Genomic DNA, 21,384 nt, shown 5'->3' on the forward strand with positions numbered 1-21,384 from the left:
GCCATATTTTTTGTTGATTTTGGTTTTTTCCTTTCTATGTACATGAAAAAAATGTAAAGGTTCTTGAGAAAAAAAAAAAACCACATTAAATAATGGGCTGCAAATATTGCCCTTTGAAGAGGCTCATGGGAGAATTACTTATGCACTAACAAAACTGTAGTGGCAAAAAAAAAAAAAATGCTTGTAGATTCATTATTGTCTTCTTTACAGGTTTCTCACATACTTAATTCCTGAGAGTGGAATATAATCAATGAGTTGTTAAATCTTTGAAAAAATCAAAAACACCTCATGTTACAAAATATGTCAGTCACCTCAGATCTAGCTGTTGGTGAATGCACACCATAAAATTTAGATTTCAGATTGTTATCTTTGGTAACAGAAAGGCTGAGCATCAGGATATTCTGGATTAGCAAAAGCAAAAGGATATTGATTGAGCTGTGTTTTTAGATTTGCTTTTGGGAGAGCTCTGGGAATGCTGTGACAAGACACATCAAGTCTAATGTTACTTTTCCAGCTGATGTGGGTATCCTGTATCAAGCAGGCCTTAATCCTACTGTCTCATTAATGGAGGAAGCAAAAAAAAAAAAGTTTACTGTTAGTAAAAATTATGGCTATTTAATCTGAGACGAATACATTGAAACTGTTTGGATCCTAATCTGTATATGTTTGCTAACTCTGTTTGCCCAACAGCTGAAGCACAAGCCAAGTACATTCACAGCAAAACTGTGGGCTGTGCACAATATGGTATAGATGTCAATTGCAGGATGCTCTGGAAGGGCTGGGGTCATCCAGAGACTGTTTGCTTTATGCTGGAACTCCTCAAAAGCCAGAGCCATAAACCTCATAAACTACTGTATACTTAGGGTGCTGAGCAGATTAGGTGCTGCTTTTGCCACATAAACTTGAAAGGCAAAAATATTTTAGTTAAGGAATTTAAGAAGCAGTATTAGAAGTTTTAATGAAAGCTTTTTTGGACTACTACTTAGTGCAGAGCAGTAAAATATGCCCAGGTCCCTGTTAAACAGGGACCACAGGGTGTGTGATTTAACACAGGGTTAAATCTCAAGAAAAAAATCTGGCCTTCTCTAACTTCCCTGCTTTATTGTTCTGCAAAATATCTGATATTTGTTATTGCCTCTTCCGTGCAAAATTTTTTTCCATGCAAAATTATAGGCTGGTTTCATCTCATACACAGTTAAATTAGGTCTGCTGTTAGCTGAAGCTGAAAATCATTGTGTGCCTGGAGATACTTATTTTGTGGTTTCATATTGCAATCAAATGATCTTTGGTCAGTTTGACAATTGTGTTTCTCTTCTAGAGGTGGGAAGAATCAATTTTTCACAAACACAAATTTTTAAGATAAATCTGGAGGAAAACTTCATGAAAAAAAGATAACATGAAAGATCTCCTAGTATTTCAAGTTTGCTTGGTTTATATCAGAAATAGTAATTGTGTATTTACACATCAAAATTTCACACTTTTTTTAAACATCTTCTTTGCTGTTCTCTGCTCTCTTAAGATTTAGTCCAGTCAGATGTGCAGCTGCGTGAAGAGCGGGCAACATTCCATAGACCTTTAGAATTTCCTTTCTTGAAACAAGAGAACTGTGTGATAGAAGTAAGCTGCTGCCAAGCTGCTTGGGTGCTGACTAGTGCTTTTCTCTCCCCGTTCTCCCAGGTTTCCCTTGTCCACCTTCTGAAAACCGTGCGGCTCCTGCGGCTGCTGCGCCTCCTGCAGAAGCTGGATCGCTACTCCCAGCACAGCACAATCGTCCTCACGCTCCTCATGTCCATGTTTGCCTTGCTTGCTCACTGGATGGCCTGCATCTGGTATGTCATAGGGAAAAGGGAGATGGAGCAGAACAACCCCCTTACTTGGGACATAGGTAAGTTCTTCCTTCCTGCATGGACATATACATGCACAAGTATATATATCCATAAATGTGTGTAAATATATAAAAAGGCGTGTATAACTCACTCAAAATTTCATGTTTTGATCAATCTTCTACCATTATTTAGTGCTGTTTGTACAGACAAGGAAGACACTGGCAGTGTCTGAATTTCTGATCAATCTGAAGAAGAGGGTTAAAATAAAAATCAGTTGGAAAAAATACAAGATAATTTTAGATTTTTAAGAGTGATTCAAAGTTGGGAAAATTCAGGATCTGTATAGGAAATGACTAGACAGACTGCGTAAAAGAATAGATTAGACAACTCATCCTGGTTTTGCAAATTAGGAAAATTCATCAGCCAAAACATTCCCTCAAGTGTGCAGATTATTTCTTCCTATGCATTGAAACCAATAGGCCCTGAAATGTGTTCAAGTTAAAAACTTCCTTTGAAATTACTGTTTAGGAGATCTGCAGGCTTAGATTTTTCAGAGCAGATGTTTATCAATGTTTATCATATTCATCAATGGAATGCTCAGTTTTGGTCCAATCTTTAGTTTCTATCCCATCCTTCATTGTGATCTGCATGTTCTACATCAACTCTTCAGCTTTCAAGCTTTTCATTTTTTGTAATGAAACATCTTCCATAAACAAAGTTTACCTAAAGGTGAAACAGTTCCCCAAGAGAAAAAATATTTGGTGTGGGGAAAATAATGCAAACACCTGTGACCAAAAGCTCAGTGATATGCATTCAAACTGCAGATTGCCCTATTTTTATCTCCTTTAGATTCTTTAGATGGTTTTTCTTACCCCCATTATCATCTGTCTAAACATCACCTAATTATGATAAATATGAGGGAAAAATAACAATCATAGAAAAGTGTTTAACCTCAGAGAAGTGAGGAAGCTGGGTCAGGAAGAGAAAAAGAAGAAAGTTCAGGAAATATGTGTTTCTAGTTTTCCAATAGGTTACTTAAAGACTTGTGGAGTCTTCTTATTCTTCTAAGTAGATTGTTGATTTGTCTTTTCATTTGTAAACCAGGTCTGTGACCTGCTGCTGAACTCCTTATAGAGAGTAAATTTCTGACAGAAAAGACTGCAGCTCTAGGGGAGAATATACAAAGAAAGCCCACTGTGCAAAAATTGGTCAAATACTGCAAACAGAGAAACAAATCCAGATAATAATAATAATGATAATAATGTCTCTCTGGTGAGAAGCAGCTCTGAAGGCACTTTGTCAGCTTATGTAGGCCACAAACAATAGCTGCTTTCAAAGCATTCATTGCAGTCCAAATGATGATGGTGGGCTGCATCCTTGCTCCCTGGGTAGGGCTGTTGGCCACACTCCCCATGCTCCCTTTTCCCTGAGGCAAGGCCACATTCAGAAAACACTCCTCATGGGGCTCTTGGCATTTATTACTATGAAAACATTAACCTTCACCCATCAGTTTTGTCCTTTCTTGAGCAACAGCAGTAATAACCAAATGTCCCAACAACCTCACTAGAACCAATCCCAGTTTAACTGGAACAGAGACATTTCCCAGAAGTCCCATTTGTGTCTCAGTGCAGGGGGTTGTATCTGGGTTGTCACAAACTGATCATCTTCCAGTGGGCTTCCCAGGCTGGAAGTGCTCCTTAACAGCCCCTCACCACCCACTTACCTCAACCTGTGACCATCAGGGACGTTCCCTGCACAGCTGTAGGTAGTGCATTTCCACATTGGATGGGCCAAAGCACTTAGTGGTGTGTGCTCTCAGACTTTCACCTTCTACGTGGAAAAAGGGCTTTTCTATTGGGCTTACAGATAGGTAGGCATTCTTCTAGGGTTTTTCTTTCCTAAAGGTATGAGTTTGCATTTTTGCCTGGAAGGCTGCTCCACCACCTTTGTGGATGGTCTCTAAAATATTTAGATGCTATAAATTTATAATAAAAATGATACTGCAACAACTCCTGTAATGTTTCTACAGATATTAGTTCTAGAGCTAAGTTAAATAATTTATAGCTTTGGGGATTTGTTTGGATTTTCTTGTTTGTTTGGTGGGTTTTTTTTTTAAATGAAATGGTTTTAAAATGTTAAAGGTTTAAAATGTTAAAATATTAGATACTGGTTGAAAGAAAAGAGCTGATAAAATTCCAGATATCTGTCATGAAGGTGTTGTTTTGGAAGGACCACTCCAGCACTGACAAAATTTCTGGTTAAGCTTATGTGTCACATATATGAGCACAAAAATTTAGATTATGTAATTTTTTCAATCAGTACATTCTCCTGCTCTCCACATGCAAACTACTTGCTGATGAAACACAATGAAATTAAGTCTTGGTCCTCTGTGTACCTTTTCCTATTCTGGTGATTATATGTAGCCAACCTTTCTTTGTCATTTAAGAAAACTTCAAATGACAAGTTCACTACACCTCATAGCATCCACACTGGGGATAATTTGAGGGGAGAATAGTAGTTGTAATTTAGAGTATGAGTGATTAAGCAAAGTAAAATGAGGTCTGGACATCATAATAAATCATAAGCAAATAATGCACACAGGAGAAATCTTGCTTGGAGTATAATTAAGGTGGTATTACTGTAAGGCACTGAGGATATTCTGCTCTCCTAAAGGAAGACCTCAACTGAAAAATTTGTGCTGTTTTGAAGAGCATGTAAAAGAGATTTCTTACTGCAGGCAAAGCAGTAGAATATGATCCCTACTCTTGAACTTCAAGGTTTTAATTTTTTAACTTTTACTTTCTATATACCAGAACTGGAGACTCAAATTTCCATCAATGCATCATACACAGAGTTTATTTCAGCCTTTGAGAAGCTTTCTAATGGCAAATGTTAAAAAATACCATAAAAAAATTATAATTCCTATACTTTTTTTTTAATTAAAGGAAATGTGTCTCTGCCTTGGAAATTCTATTTTTTTATTCTTCATTGGAATATCTCAGGTGATGTCCACTTGAAAACAGTATGGCACCATGAGTATGGATGCTGCAATGTATGGAATAGCTGAACTATAGGGATAGGTTTGTTCTAAGAAAGGAAAATTATGTCTGGAATGAAAAGAAGATTAATTTGCTTTTTATGTTTGCTTCTATTTTTTGGGGGGTAGAGGCAGAGGGAGAAAAAAGCTATTAGCTTTTACTTACTCCATTTAGTGTTTCCTCAGACAACCTGTAGCACAGATTTCAAGACTGAGGTTTGCTAACACTTAAAGCAAACATTTTAAAGCTGCAGTACTGTTAACATAATACTTTGAACCTTGCTGTGCCATCAGATATGCACCATGGCCCAGATCTAGCAGCATTTGCTTCGTGTATCTATTTCTCTAGCTAATTTAAACAACTGTGGTGCTTAATTTGCATTTGAATTGGGGCAATGGGAGTGATAACATTGTTCCTATGAAAATACCCAGAACAGAAAATGGCATTTGCTTTGTTCTTCCTGGACCTAATTGTGAGCCTTTATTTCAATTTTGTCCTTATTCAGGCAACATTCCCATGGCAAACAATTTAAAAACGTGGTTACATTCACAAATTTAGCCACGTGGTTGTACAGTGAGAAAGGTGAAATGTCTGGGTCTATTACTGATGAACTGTCCTGACATGGGGGCATTGGGACATAGTGTTAAAAACTGGATCTCTTCTTAGCTCTTGTACTGCTAGATTTAGCTGATTACATTACTTGGAAGATATACACCATGGGCATTGCTTTTAGATGCTGGAAACCTTTACCTCAGCAAGTTCTCCCATCTTAGGAAAGAGTTGTTCCATGTGCAGCATTTTGACTCTAATGTCTGATAAAACCACAATTCCTGGACACATCATTCCCACCCACTGGAGACAGTGGTACAGTTCCTGCCCTGCTTTTCCCTTTTGGCATTTTCAGGTCCCTCTCTGTTACATTTCACCTCATTCCCCTCATTTGTTTTCATTGGTGAAACAGATGTCTCAGGGGACATGACATGATCCCCACCAACCTGTAAAAAGATAAATTTTCTGTTCGCTGACACAGTGTTTAGGTTCCTGGCTGATACTAACAATCCAGTTCCATTGGCTCCCATTTCCATAGTTTAATTGGCATCAGATTTAGGCATGGGCTTTTTATTTGCTGATTGCTTTTTTGTATTAATATATACTGACCTATATGCTATACACTTCAAAGATCTTACTAAACACGAGAAAATTTTTCTACCTGACTCTAGAGGAAACAGATAATATTGAAAATATTTCCTGTTGCTGAAGGCATTCATTCTGTGAGAACCATGTGAGCTGTTGAAACCCAGCTGTCTTGAGTCTAGCAAGGAGATTAGGAGAGGGCCAAGAGTCAGGATGCTGGCTCCCTTACATAATCAAAACTGTCAAGCATAATTTGTGCCACTATCTCAAAAAAACATTCCTTCCTGTCCACCAGAAATTTAGCTGCAACTTTTTATTATTCCTACAGCAACACAACATTCTGGCTATGGATGGGGTTGTTATCAATGCAAAATACAGTAAAAAAATAACCTGTGTTTTTTATAGTTAATAAATGTTTTCTTTGGAATAAGCTTTAAAATCAGTCCTGTAAAGGGCATTGTTCTCCAGCTGTTTAAGTCTTTATTTCAGTTGAATACCTCAATTTTCATCTCAGGTTTTTACTCATTTTCTATTAGTTTTTTATTGTACATCACTTTTGAAAACAAGAGCTCAGTTGTGACTGGATCACACACTCTGCAATATAAAACTTCCCACACACACTTTGTTTATCACACTCTTGCAGTCAGAGCCTTTAAAAGGACTTGGATGCTGACTCCCAGTGAACACTCACAATTAGCTGTCAGTGGCAAGGTACAGGAAAAGGTGCTCAGCACCTGAGTAGGAAAGGCTGAAAATAAGACTGCGCCTTCAGTGTCTTTCACTCAGGTGTTATGTGTCCCATGTTGGACTGAACAGCCTTAATTCAAAATACTACCTTCCCCACTGAGTTCTTCAGTAAATTTAAATGGAGGGGCAAGGTGACTGAAAGATCTCCACTTGGTGCAGATAGGAGAGAATCTCCAAGTATCTTAAACATCTAAAGATTGTGATGCTTCTTGCCCAATGCAGAAGTTGGCTGAAATGGGTTTTCCAAAATGCAGGTGTCCTACAGCCTAGATGCAAACTTTAGGTTAAAACTGCGATTTCAGGTTCCTAAGTTCTGCCCAAATCCTTTGTGGTTCCCAGGTAGCTTCACTCTTGTCAGAATTTTGTAATTCCAGCATCAAGCTGGAATATCCATTAAGAGAGACATTTACCTGTAATTCTCTTGAGTTTCAACAGCCTGGGAAGTTTTAGTGCCAGGAAGCTTTTTCCTAGTTTATCCTAAGAAACTGGAGGCAGCTGGTTTTAGTTTTCACAAGGTTCTGAGCAATTTTCCCAGGAATTCTGAAAGTACAGATTTAAACTTATCCTTCACAATAGATACTTGTGGCATTGGTGTATTTGTTCAGGTTAAAATTCAGGCTATCCTCTTTTCAGAAGAAAGATTATTTTTAGGTATGTGTGCATCTGCTAGTTCTTCCACAAATATTGTATGTTAATGAACCAAAAAGTTCCTGGCATTCTTAGACCCAGCATAACCATTAGGTAAATAACAGTAGAAATCATATTGGAAAAATCAGTGCCATTTTTTCCATTATCCATCAATACAACACGTAATTTTTCAAAGCAATAATTAACTTTTAACTCCTGGTGTTTTCATATTATAGTAAATCTCAGAATGTACTGCAGAAGCAGGTAAATATGAAGGTATTTTTTGCAAAGCAAAATTACTTAAATAGATAGATGTGACAGAAGACTTGGTGTGAAAGTTGAGATAGAGGTGGCGTTTATTTTTTTTTTAATATATGAATTATCTTCACTATTAATGATCTTAGATCATGCCAGCTTTGTCCCTGTACAATATTTCCTTCTGCTAAAGGATTAAAAAATTGGTTTTGAATGTGACGTGAGCACTTTTTACTAAATTTAAGCATTCAAAAAACATTTTAAAAATAAGAAAAATAATGATATTTTTTAAAATGTGTGATTACCAGTCTGCTTTTGAACCCTCTCAGACTCATGTTTGCAACACATTCTTAGCAATGTTGGCAACCAGGAACTTAGTTCCAAAAAAAAAAAAAGAAAACTGAGATTTTGTGTAATCACAAATCTCCAGATAGGAGAAAATCAGCTGTCAGGAAAATCAGCTAACAGAAGCCACATGATAAAAGTGTTGTGCTAAGGAATGAAGAGGTTTTGGACCCAGATGATGGGAATGTTTGGGGCATGCAGGTACATGTACCTACTTCTGTATTCCAGACCTACCTTCTGGAGCTTGAGCCTGGACCTACATCAAAACAGCTCCCAGTAATTCCAACAAATGTTCAGCTTGTGAAGAGCTGGTTCTAATGAGCTCCAACTGGAGCCTTGGGAAAGGCTGCAGCTGGCCCCTGCTCTTGAGCTGTCTGGCAGATGGCAAGGCTCAGCACAGGTGCCCAGCATGCCCTGCTCTGCTTTAGTGGGAACATCAGTTCCGTTTGTTTCGTGGCACTGCAGGAACTAAGTGAATTCTCCTCACTGCCAGAAAGAGTAGTTGTAAATTTCCAAGGATCTCAGCCAAGAGAACTGTGTTCTACTGTAAAATATTGGTCTGGTTTCACTGCTCCAAACACACATCCATCAGGTTAGAAGTGACATGTGTAGATTTATGAATCTTTGTGCAGAACAAGAAAGAACATCATGCTGACTACACTGCACAGCACTGCACAGATATCATAGTGTATAAATTATTATAGTGCTAGCTCGTTCCCTAGCAGTGATCAATTGTTCACTTCAGTCTGTCATCTCTCTACCTGAATGTTTGACTTTTAATTTCTTTTCCAATCTGCTTCAATTATGGGTTTTCTTCATTTTTAGTCATTAGTAATAACACAATCTATTCCTCTAGAACTATGGTTCTTTCTGGTTTTGAAGTTGCATCTTTAAGAAAAAAAGTTTTAAAAGTATATTTATGTCATGCATGAGTGCTGGTATCTTCAATTTAGTAAAATCAATTTTAATGCTCTCTTGACCTGGGGTACTTGTCTTGAAGGTCCATTTTTGTGGGGAAAAGAAATATTTGTATACGCACTTGTCTAGTTTTTTGGTGTTTTTTTTTTTCTAGGAAGCAAGGCTGAAAATTCACTGCTAATTATTATTTGAAGGAAATGGTTGATGGTTACCACTCTTGTGAAGTATTTGGGGTATCAATATCTGAGAGACTCAGCCAACTAGTTTGGGTGGTTTCTTATTTCAGCATTATAGAAATATATATATATTTAAAAATATATATAGAATATATATATATTTAAATATATATATATATATATAATATATATTTTATTATTTCAGCATTATAGAAAATAATTAGCCCCTGGAGTGTCATACAAAATAATAATAGGAATAAAGTAGACAACCAAAACAAGTTGATCACTTTGAAGCTATGAAACTTTTCAAAGTACTCATCTTACGAATGACCCCAAACAGTATTTATTACATGACACATACTTTGAAAAAAACAAGGATATACCAAAATTCTGAAGCATTACATAGTGATGAAACAATCTAAAGCAGTTCAAACAGAAAATTTTAATCCCAGGAGAATATCTAACATCGGAATGCTTTTAAATAATTTTATTGCTGGTTTTAGTCCTTAAAAGTTTTAGCCCTCTGTGAAAGTAATGCTTTTATTGTACACGCAATGTGTAAATTCTCCATTAATTCTTTGAGGTTCACAATATCTAGCCTAGTTAGAACAAATATAAATAGAATCATTAAAATCATGAACAAATTAGAATTAATGTACTATGTATTTCAAAACAACCCAAAAATCTTTATTTAAAGTCTGCTGGGTATCTTACCTGAATGGTGAAAATAACTTTTTATGTAAAATACTATATATAAGGCCAAATTTGGAGAAGCTTGGGGTGTGAAATATTAATGAAAGAATTTTTTTTTTCCTCTAATTGGGTTAGACTTTTGAATAAGGTAGAAATGAGAGAAAGTTCATCTGGCCTTTGAAGAAATCCTACTTGCAGATAAACATAGCTATTCATTATTTTTGCACAATTAAAGCAGAGGCACATAGTATTTTCTGTGTCTGTCAGTCGGTTAGATTGGACAGAGAGAAATTTCACTGCTGCAAGGGAGTTTCATGTGCAAAACTGTAATCACCAAAGCATATCTGGGAAGTATGTGTGGAAACCTGTCTGCACATGGTAAAGACCTACACTTAGAAATTAAGGTTTTGGAAGGGCTTATAAATTTATATTTTAAAATATTCATAGAAATTAAGTTTGTGGAAATTATTCATTTTCTATTTCTAAACCCAAACCAGTGTTTTTTGAGGTGCAGGTGTGTGAAACTAAAATATCATTTATTGAGCTGAACTGAAGCATTCCCTTTGCATTTAGATTAACATCAATTTGTATTTTAGCTGCTCTGGGCCTTAGTAAGTCTTCCCTGCTGTTCTTTCCTATAGGCTTAGTTCCTTGATTAAACTGTATTTTCCTTTACACACCATACTTTGCCTTCTGATTGAACCATTTTAGCAATCACCAAATAGCCCAGGACTGAGATACCCTATTGGATTTGTAGCCCAGAAAAAAGCAGGCATGAAAGTAGCTTATTAAATGGAGTGTGAATTTTTAACATCATTATTAATATATTTCCAAGATCTTGTAACTAATAAAAAAAATTTTGGACAGTTTTAAAGTCAAAGGTAAAAATCTGGCGTGCAGACAAAGCCCCTGAGATTTGACAAAGTGTCCTGCTGCATTGAACCACAGATTACCTGGGTATCATTTATTAATTCTAGAAAGCAGTTTTTATCTCAGTGGAAAAGCTGTATCTGGACCAATTTCTGCAACCATGACAGAAATTCTCAGTGCCACATGTAGGGGAAAAATCTGCCTAGTAAACACCTCAGAAGACGGGGTGGTCCCAAGGGGTAAAATAATGCCAGGATTTTCCACATGGCTTCTGTAATGGGAACACCAGAGAGTATAATTAATTGCAAGTTGAAAATATTGTGCATAGAAGCTCTGTTCAATCAATTTGAAGTTACATCAGAGTCTTTAACCCTTAACTGTACTTGGAACTGTAGATCTCTTGGCTGCAGAGAACCTCTGGGGTTTATTTAAACCAGTTAGATGGTTGAACCAGGACCATCACAGGCAGTAAATTGGGTCAAACACAGCTTGCTCCATCCAAGTCCTGAAAACCTTGACTGGGTACCTTGTACTAGGGTTACACTACCCTCCTCTGAGAGCTCTGTACAATTTCCTAAAGCATTAGTGTCTCACACATTGGTGTTATAGGAAGTTCTGTTAGGACTCGGAAATTCCTGCTTCTGTTTTAAAGCTCATGGCTTGGCTGTTCAAACTGTAACTTTCCAATCTAGTTTAAACCCACAAAGCCTTTGCTATGTATTTTGAAATCTTTCCAGCAGCTGCTTCAATAGGTGATTGGACTGCCTCTCAGCCCCATCACATTTCTAAGTAGAGATCCTAGGGTGCTGGAAAGCCATGTTGCATTCCAAAGACATCCCATAAAGATGAAAATAGCTTTCCTTTTCTTTTGTAGCACATGCCTTAAATTTTTAATGTAGAGATGTCCTTTGCATATATTCCTATTTTCTATTTATTTATCCTTTTTTCTCTGCCCTTTACCAGAGCAGGTGCTTGATAAAAGAAGGGTTTTCTGCTGCCAGAATAGAAAATCATTTCTGTACAGAAATGAAGAAATTATTCAAGAGTCTTTCCAGTCTCTCTTCCATTTTCCTATACCCTGTAAAATATTTCTGTTCCTTTTGTCCTTTCAGGTGACAGTGCTTAAAGTTACCTAGTACTTACTTTCAGTCAAAGAAGCCAATGTGAAGCTGTGAGAGTATGTCAATGAATTCTGCAGCATGTAGAGTTTTTCACAAGACACATTCTGTAAAAGTAATTATACCTAATTATTTTAAATTGTTTTTCGTTGTCAGCTTTAAGAGAGCTGGAGATAAAAATGCTAATGCTTAGGATTCCCTTATGTCACACGCTTCAAAAAGACCTGTCATGTCTGCAGACATAGATGTATTATTTCAGAACTGCATCAGCTTTAAAAATCGAGCGTACTTTTCCATTAAGACACCACCTTTCTTCTCAACTTTTTACTCTTTCTTTACATCAAGCCCTTACTACACTGCAAATTCATGGGGGTTTTTTTGTCATCTTTAGCTATAATCCAGAGTAAAAGATCCCCTGTTGTTGATCTCCCCCTCACAAAAGCCAGATATGTTTGGATCTAAACTTCCTTGATTCAAGTGGCACATAATGAAGAAAAAAGAATTGAAAAATGTTGCTTATGTTCTAGAATCAAGGAAGAAAAAACTCAAGACAAAGCAAGAGCAAATAAAGTGCTAATACCATTTATCATAGGGCTGCCTGTCAGAGGCAGGTCTCTGTACAACACAGTGGCTCCTTAGATAAGAACACAAAGGAGAATGTTTAGACAATGCTGTAAAATCTATGGAGCAAGCAAGGAGAGGATTGTAGCAAGGGTTAGCACACTTAGCTGTTATCTAACCAGGATGGATGTCAGCAATAAAGAAGACAAGGAGAAATGGATGTCAGGTAGGCTGCAGCAGTCTATGCTGACCCAAACTGAACTCCACACTGTCATTACCATCTCCTGTGTGATCATGTGCAGGCCATTCAGATGGAAATTAGCATGGTTTTATTGCAATTCAGCAATTAACCTTTCCTTTGCAGTTAGACCTACAGAAGGAAGCGGTTTCTGTTCTGAGGCTTCTGCCCCTGCTTTAAGGCTTCTGCCCCTGTTTTGCCAAATTGGGAGACTGCATTTGGACAGGTAGTAGGTGCTGAGAGTTGGCTTGATTTCTGGAGTGGGAAAGACGGCAGGGGAGGGGAACGTATCACCTGCCAGGGACCGCTTCTTGCATTACTCAGATTTAAAAAGCAGAGTCTGGAAGTAAACAGTTCTACTCTTGCAGACTGCTGACAGTTAGACAGAATGAAAATATAAAATATGTGTAGAAAATTACACTGATTTTCTAAAAAACTATAGTCCTCTTGATATCTTGCTCTTGCAAATAAACAATACTTTTTTTACAAAGATTTTAAGATGTTGATTACCACTGTCATTGCTTCCATGAGAATTTATTTGCAGATTCTGAGTAAGAACTTTAATATATTAACTCTTAGGACTGAGAAATAGTCATAAGAACTGAAAGACTTTATTTTGTATTTCTCTGATGGTGAGACCTGAGCAGCAGGGTAGAGACGAGATTAATTTACCAACTATGCCATGCTGCACACACTTAGATACAAAGGTTTGCTAGCAACTTTAAAACTTACATTCTACAAGTCTGTGTTGTGTGGGAGATTTTGGCATATTTTGATAATAAGTATTTCATTTTAAAGTCATCTCTATTGCTTGTGGAGGAGAGTTCTTATTCCTTTAAAAAGATACGAATAGCCTGCCTGCAGTAGCTCAAAACCTTTCTGGCATGATTTGGACTCCAAACACATAGACCTGCAAAACAGGGTTTCTAACTCTTTAGCTGACACCATAAAAAAACACCTCATTACCATCAATATTATTGCAGGAACACCTGGGATGCTACTTATGGGTCAAGGCCCTCTTGTCTCCATTGCTGAATTAACACAGGATAAAAAGGCTGCTCTTGCCCAAGAGGATATTACAGTCTAAATATAAGATCAGAAAAGCTCTAACAGATGGGTACAGACTGATGGAGCACAGGGAAGCAGAGAGGGCATAAATGGACGTGCTCTTTGCACTGAATGGATGACCAGCACAAATGTGTCTAATTCCAAACTTAGCTGCAAGGCATTTAATAGCCTGGAAAAGGACAGTAACAGCCAGATTGCCTAAGGAGCAGTAATGTTAAATACTGAAACTCTTTCTGCAGTAAGCCTGTGAGCATTTCCTTTAAGAAGATGATATTCACATATTTACATACTTCTGAATATGGCCTTACAATTTTATTTCTCAAATTATCTATATGTTTAGATTTGCATGATTTACCTGTAATCTAAAGATTAAATTAACATTATACTATTTTACCAAAAAAAGTGTCAATTTACTTATGCTACTATTTTGTTTTTAGTGTAAGAACCCTAGGAAAACATACTGGGGAGAACAAAGCAAGATAATTTTCAAAAAATTAAAAAGTGTTTTTCTTCACTCCAAATATGTTAATAGCATTGGAGCTGTTTGTAAACTATTTATAGTAAAAAAATAAAACTTTTAATAAAAATAGTTACTATATTAAGTGCTTTGCATGTATTGCCTTCTACTATTGCAGAAAGTTGATACTGAAAATTTCTGCATCTTGTCCTTTCTTTGGACCCGATGGTCCAAAGATCTTTTCCAATCTAGTTGATTCTATGATTCAATGGTGTGGGGAAGAGAGTAACCAGCTGACTTGCAAAAGCAAGAGGGATTTAAACTTCCCACATTTTCAAACACAGTCATCTAACAAATTACTGTTGAGAAGAGCTGTACTAGCTTATCACAGACAAGAGATTCAAGAACATTCCTTTTCTAAATGACTCTTTGACAAATGAGGCTGAAGGAAGTTATGACCTAGTTCTGCAGGAATGCAGGTGCACTGACCATGCACACTGGAGCTTCTTTGCCACAGTAAGTCTAAATGTTTAGAGAACTGTCATAAAATATCAAGAGGAATGTGTTCCTTTCAGGTCTGCTGAGTCAGCTCTTAAAATCCTTATACATGGCTCTTACATGTAATGTAGACAGGTCTCTACCTTGGAATAAATGTATCTCTACTGTAAGGGGAATCTTTATTACATTATACTGTGAGACTGGTACAGAGGTATATTGGAGTCTTCCTCATAAATGTGAGGAACAGCTCTGCCTGATTTGTTTAGCCACCCACAGAATACCAGCTGCATGTCCCAGAGATGCAATCTGCAGCCTTGTGAGGCAGCAATGCAGTGTAGGGGTGAGGGGGACAACTCACCCAGAGCCTTATGGAGGTGATAACCTCTGTGTTCCTGCAGAGCATTTGCTGGCTTTTTGGACACTGTCTTGAAGCTCTGCCCAAAGGGATATCTCCCCCCAGTACCATTCCTTTCTTTCTTCTCTCACCCGAATAAACTCTATTGTAGGCATGAAGTAACTTCACTGGGAAGAAAATATTTTGCTGCACGGTGAAGAAGAAATGTAAGCAGCTAATTCACATGAATTATCTACCAAAGAAGCATCTAGGGCTCTGACTGACTTTATCTGGGCTCTTCCTCAGGGATTTCTCACAGTAGGAGAAAAAGTACAAAACTTTATTTTGCAGACAAAAGAAGATAGGACATCATCTAGAAATTTTAAGATTTAATGCATCAACTATAGTTAGAGTCTGTCTAGAAATGTGCAGGGCTTGAAATGTGTGAAGCTGTTGGTAATTCATGTGGACTGTGTTTTGTAGAGTGTTTATGTAGCATTTTGCATTAGGTGGAAGATATGCCAAACTCCACACTGTTCTAACTTGTTGCTAACTAAATATTTTAAAATATAGCTTTCCAACATTGTTTTCTAATAAAATGGTACCATTGCAAATATTTAATATCAGGCCTTTTGTTCTACCATTTTTAAGCCATGAATATGCCCAGGACTGATCAACCAAAGGCTTTTTGCATTACAAATCTTATGGTGCCTTCACTGGGGTGGATTGCAAGTTTCCCATAGGAGGTACCTCTCCTTGCACTTATGGCTTCCCAAAATGGAAATGTAAATTGTTTAACAGACCACACCTTGGTAATGACAAGAAATTACTTCCTACAAGGAAGTTTTGTGCATATCTTGAAGTTGGCATCAATTTTACCATGAGAAAAGAGAAATGCTACTTTTTTGTTCTAAGTAGTGATACTTGCAATTCAGAGTTGAATTTTATCAGATAATTAAGGCCTAATTTTCAGGTTTTCAGCACTTCTTTGGGCTCAGCTGTGTTTTTCTTGTTATAAGAAACATTGCAATTAGATCTTAGATATTTTTTTCCTTTTTTAATTCCTTGATTGAGCTCCTCTTCCTACTGAAAATGACTAGTTCATTGAGTATTTATTTCACCATGAAAGTTTCATTTTCAGGGAAAGCAATGGGTCAATATCTTGTTATGACTTTGTCAAGTTAGATGAGTTGAAGCTCAGCAAAATGTAATTTTTTTTTAATGCTACCTTCTAAGTGCACATTCAAGTAGAAATACAACAGCCAATTTATTTACAAAGAGTATTCGTTAGTCTTATAAAAGAATTCATCTTTCAACTCAAATTAACTTTTGGTAGACCTGACAGAGGTTAAGCTTGTATCTAAAAATGCTCTAACACAACAAGGAGTACACATTTAGCTTGGAAAGCACTATGGGTTTTGAAAGTATTTTTAAAAATCTGTCTCAATGTATGTCTCTAGATAGTCAAAACTTTCTCTAAGGACCTTGGGGATGATTTAGTCTCCTCCAGATTATTGCACCTGCAAAGGGTATGGCAGGCATTCAAAAGGAACCAGATATAAAGGTATTCATGTCACCCACCTGCCATTGATTGCAGAGGTTTGTGTATCATGAATGTCCAAGCCTCATGAGCAATACAGGAACCTTTAATATTTATCATTGTTTTTCTCTTCTCACTACATTATGTCCAAGTTCAAGCTTTCTCTGGATGATGCTACAGATACTCAAAAATCAGTGGTAGAATTCCCAAAGTCTGGCAGAAGATTACAATTTCATCTGATATATGCTCAAACCCTGATTTTTTAATTTCATCCATTAAAAAAAAAAATTTAAGAAAGAAAAAGTAGATGCAAGGGTCTGAATTGTCAGCTTTACTAGGAGTGTGTTTGTGCCTTGCATTTTGGCTCATGACCATGTCTCTCTTCATGTGCTAATTTGGGAAGAGATACAATAAAAATCCTATACAGTTCCTCTGCAATGGAAATCAAATGGCATATTTATTGAATCCATCCATTCAGGTGTTCACCTGAATTCTAATATGACAAGGATCCTCCGAGTTGCTACTGGTGGATCTGTAATTCTGGAGAGATGTCTCATCATAGTTTGTTTCTGAGAATGATGTGGCTTTGAAATTCTCAGCTATTTTACTCGTAACTTTAAAATATTCCATTTTTGTAGATTCCATCATTTGCAATCTTCCCAAAAATATGCTGTCAATATTTTCACTGGGATGTTTAAGTGACATATATATAGAACTTACATGAGAGATGACACGAGTTTTGTTTATGGGTTAGACTTTAAAGAGGTGAATATCTGAAATCTGAAGCATGAAATCTTATAAAATGTCCTCCCCCCTCTGAAGATTTTATCTGCTGAATAGAAAGAGGCATGGAGCACTTGATGCAAAAGGGGTTATTTTTCTCCTCTTTGATTACATATGAAAGGGGGTTTTGAGGTGTTTGCTTTTTTTTTTTCTTACTGTCTGTAACGTGCACATTCATCAAGTAAATGTATATAGACTTCCATATTTGTCTGTAGAAAATCTTGTGTAGTTTCCATCAAAGTAATATCCACATGTCTCACACTCTGGCACTTGAAAATCTACTCAGCCAGAGGTTAAGTATAATCTGCTTGTACAAATTTAATATAGCCCTTCATTACCCAGGTTAGCTGGTGCAACCAATGCACCAGAAATTTGCAAGGGATTATGACCTTAACATAGAAAAAGGGGGAAAATGCTAAAATAGACATAAACTAGATTTAAAAGTATACAGATAATGGGTTTCAAAGGTAAGAGAAAGACAATGCTATGATGTGTGGAGGGCAGATACCCCTGCCTTGCATTGATCCAAAGCACTAATCCCCATCCTTGCTGCACACATGGCAATTCCAAGTCAGCACAGCTGGTGTCTGCGCTCTGCTCCTGGGGTCACCCAGGGCAGCCTTGAGAGCACCTCTACCACAAGGACTTCATTCACAGGCAGTTGAGATAAAATTATGTTTCATATAGGCCCAGTTAAACCTGTTTCTTTTTTATGCCATGGCAAAAATTTCCCTCCACAATATTTGAATACTGCAGTAGGTGTTCCTTTACTTCTGTAACACTTCCAGTTCTCATTCATAGCCATGCTATGTCTTTCTAGTTTAAGGAAAAAAAACAATAAATTCATCATAATAAAAATATGCTCTGATAGGGACCATATTTTTCAAAGCTAAAATAAGAGGTACTTTTAGAATAAATTATTTTGAGACTTTAACATTTTTAAGCAGTCTCAGCACTTGAGAAATATGTTATTGTCTTTACCATATTTGTTTTCTTTCTCATTTTAGGTGTCCACTCTTTGCAGGAAAGTGTGTTAGCAGAATAAAGATCAAGGGAACTAGATTAATGCTAATTGTTCCTGATTGTCCTGCAGCCATTATGATTATGTCTGTTATAATAATATCAAAATCACTCTGGTTTAAATTTCATGCATTGCTAATTAACTTCTTACTTATCTTGAATACCAGCTAATTTTCTTAAAATGTAATCCTCTTGGCCAGAGCTGTTCCTTTGGACCCTGTACTTGTTGACATATCATATAGACACACTTCTGGTTTCCTCTTACACAGACATGACTTATTTATTGTCTTCATTTTGAAAAGAGCATAAATTCATGTCCTGTATTTTACTAGTGTGCAATCCTGCACATTTAAGCGCAGCTGGAGCTGTGTTTTCACACTCTCAGAGCCTGCAACTCTGTCGCATGTTCAGGACTGTGTCTTGTTTGGTAGGTTTTTTTCGGGGGGAGGGAAGGGGAAAGGTTTATGGATGGGGGGGGGGTATTTTTTTTCCTAATTTTTGTGAAAGAAAAGCCTGATTCCTGTTCTTCTTATTGACCCAGTTCAGTAAGATCTGGCACATTTACTGTCCTCCAGAAGCAGTGGTATGATTGCTCTTGTCACCTCTGGGGTTCTTTAATTCTAAAACCATCTGCTCTGGTACCTGGGAGCCTCCCTTAACATGACAGGCAAAGCTCCAGTATAAATCAAACCTGTAAACAGATGATCAGGTTTTGTGACAATGAAAGAGTAACAGCAATATTCCACAGGGTGAAATAGTAGGAATGGTGCTGTTTGGTCTATTAATAGTCTGGGAAAAACTACAAATGTTTTAGCTGGGAAAAGTTGCACATGTCTGAAAAATTTTGGCTAGACAGGGATAAAAAACTTTGAAGCTGTTGTGAAGAATCTGAGTAATCACCATGAGAACAGAGGCAATGATTATTCAATAATTTAGTCATACACACAAGAAGTAAAATGATTTCATCTTGTACACCTTTAGATTCTGAATGTATTATATCAGTCAGCAACATCTAGAGAGTAATTGTGCAAAATTCTTTGGAAGCAATCTTAAAAATGAAGCTACTGTTTTAATGTCTAATGAATGATAATTAGGGTTTGATATGGTAAAATATATTCATTATGCTGTTCTAAAAGATCTCATCTGAAATACAATATTATCTCTGGCCTCCCTCTTCAAATGACCTTTAGCTATGATTCATTCTGAAGAAGCCACACAGACAGTTGAGGGAAGTGATTTGGACATCTAAAATCACAGAAACTGTAATCCCAAGTGCTTTTACCTAAAAAGAAGGAAATTCACCTACTTGGTCTCTCTTCACAACTGTTCTGCCTTAAGGTTTATTATATATTTGTGTGGGGGTTAACACAAGGAAATATAGAGATGGATACAACCAAGAATCTTGGTTCATTGAGATCAACAGAAACTTGGACCATTTTTCCCCATTTAAAATGGAAATATGAGATGTTTATTTGCAGATGTTTATTTGCTGTTAAGTGATGAAAGGGTGGTGTGCTTTGCTGTGCAAACCTACAGCTCTAGATCTGAAATTAGGAGCTATCAGCAGTGATCAGGGACTACTGCAGTAGGAACCAGCACAGCTCTCAGGCTGCACGGTAATTTTCATTTAAAAATGCATTCCAGTGATGAAGGATCTAATTTCTCTTGTACAGTTTTTATCTTCTCTTTAATGGCACTAAACTCTTCACTGCAACACACATTAGTAGTCATAGGATAGTGACTTCTGTATTGAAACTTAAAATCTGTTCATATCAAAAGGCTGCATATGCTACAGTTCAGGACATTTTTCTATTAATATTTCTTTTCAGTTGAGTCAGAAAAACAAAACAGCCTCAGACATACTCCTTAAATATAATCCTCACTAAATACAATCCTCAGTGTCCTTTAGTTAATTCCAGCATTTCTCACTACCTTTTGTCTTTTTCTACTATTGGAATTGCTTACCGTCTCCCCTCACTAACATGAAAGGGACAGGTATTGTCTGGCCCTGAATGAGGTTGAAATACTGTTTAGACATCAAAAAAAGTGGCTATGTGAGAGCAGATAGGCTTTTCTACCTTCATATTTCCCATAGGAATACTTGAAATCCCTAAATTTGATGTGGAATCATAGCTGAGAGAAGCTAGGTCTTTGTCTCATACTTTTCTCTTTCAGCATCATCACTGCTATTGCTTTCAGACATTCAGGGATGCTCTCAGAGGCACTCCTTATCCATTTTTACTCTTCTTGACACTGTAGTGCAGAATAAACCAGAGACCTGGGGTAGTAGTGCTGTAGTTAATTAATGCATTAGAAAATGCAACTAATTTCTAAGTTTTTGGAGTACCAGACAGTATTTTGGTATGTTAAGTGTCTGGCATAAAAGGAAAATCTAAGTAGTAGTATAGAATGAAGCTCCAAATTATAGGGAGTATTGTACATAGCCAAGGCAGAGAACGCACCAAGCCAGGAGAAGGACTGATTTTCTGGATGTCTAGTAAATGAAATAATGTGATTTACATCCAGTTAAAAAGTATGTCATCTATGGAGGTTTAAAAGCTTTTTTTAGGCTTCTGCTGATACTTGAGCACTTCCCAGATATAAGTAAATGAAACTCAATACAGATTCTTACAGCAATTTTCAAAGTAGCCTAATGGAGCTGGATATCCAATTCCTATTGACTTTTCCAATGGGACCTGATTACTTAAGTGCTCTTTTTCCCTTTGAAAAGCCTTCCTCTTAATTATGCTAATTGGTGCTTTAAAATGTTTTCAAAGTCAGAGAGCTGTGCCTAGACAATGCTAATTCTGAACTAGACACGATTCATAATGCTAGATTCTAGGAAGCTCCCTCTGACTACAAGGTATATTTATTTTTCTCTTCTTCCCTGAGGGCAGAAATTAATTACTCAAGCTTGCCAGAGAATCTGCTGAGAGCTGTTACCTACAGGAACTGAAGAGGAAAATGCATTAGTCAGTGGTGCTACCTCATGACTATTTCCATTGGCTGATGAAAGTATTTACACCCAACTGTATCTTGCCTCTACCCTGAAACTGAAAAAAAAAAAATAAAATGCAGTGCTATCAACAAATATAGAAGTACAGTTGATCTGGAAGGTATTGCAGCATTTTATATACT

At 36.9% G+C, this 21,384-nt stretch overlaps 1 protein-coding gene across 1 annotated transcript in view; it reads left to right on the forward strand.

Moving 5' to 3' along the window:
• Nucleotides 1-21,384, forward strand: part of KCNH8 (potassium voltage-gated channel subfamily H member 8) — a 177,065-nt gene that overhangs the window by 106,970 nt on the left and 48,711 nt on the right. The window contains exon 7 of the mRNA XM_054635368.2: nucleotides 1,678-1,885. Within this exon, the coding sequence (XP_054491343.2) occupies nucleotides 1,678-1,885 (208 nt within the window). The remainder of the gene's footprint in view (nucleotides 1-1,677; nucleotides 1,886-21,384) is intronic.

The sequence above is a fragment of the Agelaius phoeniceus genome, chromosome 1 (genome assembly GCF_051311805.1).
Source record: "Agelaius phoeniceus isolate bAgePho1 chromosome 1, bAgePho1.hap1, whole genome shotgun sequence".
Lineage (NCBI taxonomy): Eukaryota > Metazoa > Chordata > Aves > Passeriformes > Icteridae > Agelaius > Agelaius phoeniceus.